The sequence below is a fragment of the Penaeus vannamei genome, chromosome 8 (assembly GCF_042767895.1).
Source record: "Penaeus vannamei isolate JL-2024 chromosome 8, ASM4276789v1, whole genome shotgun sequence".
In the NCBI taxonomy this organism is placed as follows: Eukaryota; Metazoa; Arthropoda; class Malacostraca; order Decapoda; family Penaeidae; genus Penaeus; species Penaeus vannamei.
The window spans coordinates 42,687,228-42,694,727 of NC_091556.1; the positions used below are offsets into that span (position 1 = coordinate 42,687,228).

The following is a 7,500-nucleotide window of genomic DNA, read 5'->3' on the forward strand; positions in this document are numbered from 1 at the left end:
GAAAGAGAGGGGTCCTACTGGGAGAAGGAGAGAGAGGGGATCCTAATTCCCTGATTTCCTCGAAGGGGAGAGAGAAGAGGGTCCTACTTCGAGGTTCCTTGCGGGAGCGAGATCCTGGCAGGAGGAGGAGAAGGAGGACGCCCTCCAAGATGCCCAAAGTGAAGACAGGAAGGATCCACGGGAGTTACTTTCCCGACTATGAGCTCAGGCGGAGGGAGACGGGCCTGGGCAAGACCTTAGGCTGGGACTCCGGCATCAGGAGGTCCTTGTACTCGTCCATGATCCCCAGCACCTTCTGGGACCCCATCGAGCACGACCCCAAGACGGGATTCACAGGCCATGGCGGCGTCTTCAACCTCGAGTTCTCTCCGGATGGGTGAGTGCGAGGCTCGGGTGCTTCGATCCGTATTTTTTGCTAATTTGCTCTTGTGTTTTGGAAGGTTATCGTGTATTTCGAATGTTGATTTGGTATTATTGGTTATAAGTGTATTTGTTGTTTTGTTGGGTGTTTATACATATATTTGTGTATTTTTTTATCCCCTTTTCCTTTCTTTGTGTTCTTAGTGGTGTAGAATTGGTCAAGTTTGTTCAAGTCTGTTACTTTACCATGGTATGTAATTTTTTTTTACGTTATTTCCCATCCCCATTTTGTAAATCCCGGCAGAGGCCAACAAACCTCCATGTTGTAGATTTAGCAAGATTGAACATGTCCAGGTTCGTTACTTGACAGCTAATTACGACGTAGGTTCCCAAACATTGTCTTAACGTATGTACATAGAGGAGGTTTGCTGTCCTTTTGCTTGGAGTATCAAAGGCAAAGTGACCGCGGCGAGCTCTTTAATCACTGCGAGTGTATCTTTGATAAACGGTTCTGGGCGTGCTTTTGCTTTCTGCCGATTGTTTTTCAAAGTAATGGTATTGCTTTAGCCTAGGTTTTCTTTATCATCATCATCTTAAATTTCTTAATATCTGTGCAGTTCTCATTTCATGATTTACCAAATATTTGTGAGAGAGAGAAAGAGAACCTTGGGCTATGTCATGTGAATGTGTCTCACATGTAATGATGGCAAAATGTGATGAAATATTTGTGACTTGAGAGCCTGTGTGTTTTCTATCTGTTAGTGGAATTTCCCTCGCTTGATTTCTGGTTTAATTATCTTTGTTAGCAATTAATGATTGAACATAGAAGTCAGGAATGGAAAGGCATGTGGATATGAGAAAGACCTGTGCTATAGTAGAAATAGATAGATTAACTAGAGGAAAATGTAAAAGTATGTATGGTAATCTTTATTTAGTATTTGTTAGAGGAATTTCTTGGTAGTTTTGCATGAATTGTACGAGATTCTTATTAGTACATGCAAACTAGAAACTAAATCTTGAATGAGTGTGGTAAAGAAGACAACCATCGTGGCTTTCAGGTTTTCCGTCAATAATATTAAATGTTCCATCAAAATTAATCTGAAATTTGATATTATTTGCAATGGGAGGTATGCAGTCTTTTAAATCAGGTATTATAGTGGCACATTCTTGAGGAACTGTTGCAGCCTTTGTACTAATACTACAGCAAAGGTCAGCAAACATTCACCAAGTATATATGGTATGAGAAGAGTGTAGACTTATTTCTTGTGTATAGTTAAATCACCATAAAGGTCTGCAAGCTTTATCTTGTCATGGTATATTTAGTGGAGGTTTATTAGCCTTTACCTGAGTGCCAACAGTTGCATCAGATGCACTTGTAGCTTCTAATATTAACCCTATATTTTGTCAAGTAACAATGTTCATTTACAATACACTCTGCCTTAGGAATGTAATTCTTGTTATTGTACAGGGAAGTCTTTGGAGACTATTCTTGTTTCTTGTTCTCTGCTCCAGTAGGAATTGCTAAATGCCTGTTTGATATTATGATAAAATATTTTGATAAAGTACTTTTAGAATGCGCTCATGCAGTAACCTAAAGCATGATCACATTGAATTGGTAATTCCTGTGGTTATGTTACAGCAGCGAAACTAACTGATGATAGGTCTGAAATTTTCCTTTCAAAGCATATGCTTAACCCATTGGCACCAAGTAATTACACTGCCCACAGTAGTTTTACTTTGTGAATTTTGTTTACACAGAAAGGACTTAGTTACCAAGGTGTCAGTTAGAAGACCTACTTGACCTCACCTATTATTCCCATGCCTTGGACTTTTGGGAAGTATATTTAATTTTTCTAATGCTATTAATGTCTTTACTCCTGTTATTATTACTATTGATCTTGGGATTATTGCAATTTTATTATCAGAACTAATAGCAATAACAACAACAACAACAACAAATTCCAAAAATCAAGTATAAAGGTGATGACATAGGACTAGTAACACACTCCTTATTGACTTAACTTTTGTGGACCCTTTGATATGTACGTAAAATTGATAAACTAAAATTACAGTGGACATGGTTCATATGCACATGGCATACAAGTCGACAGGTTAAATTTTGTCACACAAGTAGCTTATATAATTTTTTTGATGTAGCCTTGTGGTTAGAGGATAGGCTAGGCTAGGTTAGGTTATTAATTTATTGGATCTGGATGTTTCATTGCCATCACATGACCCAAAATATGGGCATGAGGCATACTTGAGCAGCCACTCGTGTGTGGAAACGAGACTCCATGCCCTTTGCAATGTTATTTTCTCTTTTTCTGCATAAGTGTTTTTAGCTTTTTTGCCATTTTCTAATGACAGTAGTTGTCATCTGATTTACTGTATCCAGATGGTAATAGACTTTTTGTGGCGCAGACTCCATATCACCCCTTTAGGTAGTCCATAACTTAATGCAGTAATAATAATAATAAGTAACTCTTTGTTATTTGTGCTTTTTTTTTTTATAATATCCAATTTTCTTTAATACATCCTGTGCTGCAGTGGGTAGGAATAAGATCATGAGTATGGAAAAAGTGTCCTCCCTGGGGCTGGCATTCTTCCAGTCATGGCTCACAGATGGTACACTACAGACTCATCTATTAATGGAAATAACATAAAAGCCGATTGCTAAATGCCCACTTAGTCTTAAGAACTTTGTGCATTTATGGCGAGTCATCTCCATCACACTGGCTTTTAGCCAAATTTCTCATGGTGGCAAGTTCCCATTACCTCGGTTCTCTGTCAGATTTTCCCATGACAGTATGTTCACGTCACCTGCAAATTTTTTTTTATGTGATGGTCATGATTAGACAATGAACATTGAAATACAAAGACACAATGTAGTTATAAGGATTGTTTTTGTAACAAATTTTAAAACAAATGTAATCAATAGCAGTTTTAACAAATTGATAAGTCAGTGCCATAACAAACCCAAAGTGTGCTAATTTCTTTATAGGAAGAAAGTTTCATTGGTTTACTTTGACTACTATTTCAAAGTAGATAATTATTTTATGAGAATTTGTGTAGTAAAGCTCTAGCTGTTGGATAAGTTAAAACTGCTGCAGAAAATTGACAGTGAAGTCACTTTTTTAAGCAACAATATTCAGCATCAGGATTTATACTTTTTTCTGTCAGTAGATGGGATGCTAGATATTTGGAATAGGTGTTTGCTTGTGGATATGGAAGAATGCAGGAAAAAAAGAAAACAGAATGGTGAACTCATGGACCAACAGACATGAGATCTGTTTTCACATTTGACTGTATTTAGTCATGTGCTGCATAATGTTAGCTTGATCAGTACCTAATAGCATATACTGCATGTCCACGGTATCTTCCATCATATGATATGTATCATGTGGCCCTGTGAGTATTGCACTGCATCTCTTTGTATAATTATCTTGAAGATAGTACATAGAGTGCATGACAGATTCCAAATGCAGCAAAAACAGGTTTTTTAGTAAGTTTGGGTTCACTAGAATATCTGAATATCTGTAAGATATGGTGCTTGCACATTGTCCTAATTCACAAAATGTACTCAACTAATAATAATAATAATAATGATAATAATAATAATAATAATAATGATAATAATAAATAATGCCACATGTACATTGTTAAATAGGTTCGAATGGAGTAGTCCATTTCATAAGTAGAGAAATTAAACCTCTACGGCAAGTGGCTTGCTTTACATTACTAATTGATGAAGTGAATAAAGTAATGAAATATGTCCCCCTTAAAGCCTTTTAGCGTGGTGATCTTGATGATTCTACCCTTTCTGCTAGGCAAGAATAATGAAATCACTATGATGTTTCTGGCTGGGCAAGTTTTTTTGTGATTCTAATCAGTTGATACATGTTATCTGATTTTTAAGGTTAGAGTTCATGTCTTTTATACAGGTATCAGAGGTGGAAAAAAATGTTCATGCAATCTTTCCAACATTTTTTGTACTATTTCATAGAGATAAGATTGATAATGTATGTTTGCTTGGGTTTGCTATGGACAAATTATGCAAAACATAGGTTCGTACTTGATCACTTTGAGTGAATTTACTTTATTTTTTGAAGCCAAAATAATGGGTATTCAAATGAAGCACGTAAATAGCAAAAAGAACAAGGGAAATTGTGATTACAGCTGATGATTATATGCATCAGGGCTATTAATGGAAATTATGGTTTTACATTCTGTGAAACACCTGAAGATTATATTGACTAAAATTCCTTTAGCTTTGAGCTAAATGATTTTGTTAAGTGGAATGAGGAAACTGCCATATTTTATGGTGATAAGATAAAGGTGCATTACTTTTTTTTTTACTTACTTTACTAGATATCAATAGAAATTAATCTAAGATAAAAATACTTTAAATCTCTGACATTTTGTTTATGATGACTCAAATGGAAGTTAGTGTTGGGTAAATCATCATAATCATTGTCATCATTCATCATCATTCATCATCACTATTATCATTATTATTTTTTCTGATCATTATTATTATTTATTAGTATTTATATAGAGAAAAGAGAGATGGGAAAGAGAAAACAGAGAGGACCTGAAGAAGAAAGGGGAATGGGAGAGGGGGCTCGGAGAACAAAGAAGGGATGGGGGAAGAGGAGGAGGCGGATAACGGAGTGAAGAATATAGGGGAGTTTAAGGGCAAAGAGGAGGGAGTCGGAGGGGACAGACATAGGATTTAAAGTGGGAGGGGAGGAGTGAATTTAAGGAAGACTTGGGAAGAAGAGGTGAGCAGAGGGGGGGAAAGGGAAAGGTAGAAGGAGGGGGAATAGAATAGACAGAAAGGGGAGGCGAAGGTTAGAATGAAGAAGATAAAAGTCTTTCTTTGTTGTTCACAGGTCCCTCTGAATATTATTATTATTATTATTACTGTTATTACTGTTGTTGTTATTGTTGTTATTATTATTATTATTTGTAGTAGTCTATTATTATTGTGATTATTGTTATTATCATTGTTGCTATTGTTGTTGTTGTTATTATTATTATTATTATTATTATTATTATTATTATTATTATTATTATTATTACTATTATTATTAATTATTATTATTATTGTTGTTGTTATTATTATTATTATATTTTTATCATTATTATTGTCATTATTATTAGTAGTAGTTTATTAGTTATTATTATTAGCTTATTATTATTGTATTGTTATTGTTTTGTCATTATTATTATTATTATTATTATTATTATTATTATTATTATTATTATTGTTATTGTTATGATTATTGCTATTTTTATTGTTATTGTTATTACTACTATTATCAATATTATTATTATTTCTTGTTATTGTTATTGCTACTGCTTTTGTTATTATTATTATTGTTGTTATTATTATTATTATTAGTTTATTATCATCATCTTATTATTATTACTATTGTTATTGCTTTTATTATTGTTATTATTGTTTTTATTATCCTTGTTTTTATTATTATTGATCATGATGATCATTGTTAGTGCTATTTTCATGATCATTATTGTTATTATTGTAACTGTAATTATTACTGTTGTTATTGTAATTGTTGTTGTTATTATTATTATTATTATTATTATTATTATTATTATTATTATTATTATTATAATTATTATTATTACAATTATTGTTGTTGTTATTATTGTTATTGTTATTATTGTATACTACTACTACTACTACTACTATTATTATTATTGCTACTATTACTACTACCACTACTATTATCATTGTTATTACTACTAGTACTACTACTACTACTTTTACTACTGCTACTGCTCCTACTACTATTATTATTTTTGCTACTATGGCTAGTACTACTAATACTATTACTAGTACTATTGCTAGTACTACTACTACTACTATTACAGTTACTATTATTATTATTGTTGTTATTATTATTATTATTATTATTATTATTATTATTATTATTATTATTATTATTATTATTATTACCATTGATATTACTAATGTCCTTATTATTATTGTTATTATTATTATTATTATTATTATTATTATTATTATTATTATTATTATTATTATTATTAGGCTTATTTGTTATTATTATTGTTATTATTATTATTGTTGCTATAATTATTGTTATTATTATTATTATTATTATTATTATTATTATTATTATTATTATTGGTATTGGTATTGCTGCTATGATGATAATAGTAATAGTAATACTAATTATTATTATTATCATTATTATTGTCATTGTTATTATCATTATACTTATTGTTGTTACTATTATATGTTATTATTATTGTTGTTATCATTATTCTTCTTCTTATTATTATTTTTAATACTATTACTATTACTATTACTATTATAGAATTATTGCACATTGATAGCATTCAGTGGTGTCTCCATGATGTTGGTAACAGTAGGTCTCCTCAGTTTTCAAAGACTTTTTCTCCGGACTTGCATAACGCCAGATTACAGTCTTCTCCATCTCTTCAGTTCTGGTCTAAATACCTACCTCTTTTACTGTCCTTTTGATGTCCTTTTGGTAGTGTCCTGGTGATTGTGAGGACTACATTAATCTTCATAGTCCTTGGCATCCGGTGTTCGCTCTTTGCGTCCATGATGTTCATCAACTTTCTCTTTCTCTTTTTGCTGTATGTGGGTATCGTGGGGGGATTTATTATTGTTGTCATTGTTTATATATTTCTTTTATTATTATTATTGTTATTATTATTATCATCATTTTTATTGTCATCATTCCCTATTTTACTAGTAGTTATTATTATTTTTGTTGTTGTTCATATTATTTTTATTGTTTTTATTATCATTTTTTTTATTGTTATTCATCATATATTTATATGTATTGTTATCATTGCCATCGCTGTTGTTGTTATTATTATTATTATTATTATTATTATTGTTATTGTTATTGTTATTGTTATTAAAATTATAAATTTTATTATCATTATCATGATGACTGTAATTATGATAATTATTATTGTTTATGTTAGTAGTAGTAGTAGTAGTAGTAGTAGTAGTACAATCATTGTTGTTGATTTTATTATTATTATCGTTGCAGTTGTTATCATTATCATCATCATCATTATTATTGTTAATATATAATATGTCTTTTTTATCCGTAT

At 31.4% G+C, this 7,500-nt stretch overlaps 1 protein-coding gene across 1 annotated transcript in view; it reads left to right on the forward strand.

Annotated features, from left to right (window-relative positions):
- The window catches only part of LOC113827739 (DDB1- and CUL4-associated factor 10 homolog), a 20,723-nt gene that overhangs the window by 497 nt on the left and 12,726 nt on the right, over positions 1–7,500 (forward strand). Inside the window, exon 1 of the mRNA XM_027380633.2 lies at positions 1–376. This exon is cut by the window's left edge and continues 497 nt beyond it. Within this exon, the coding sequence (XP_027236434.1) occupies positions 150–376 (227 nt within the window). The 5' untranslated portion in view covers positions 1–149. The remainder of the gene's footprint in view (positions 377–7,500) is intronic.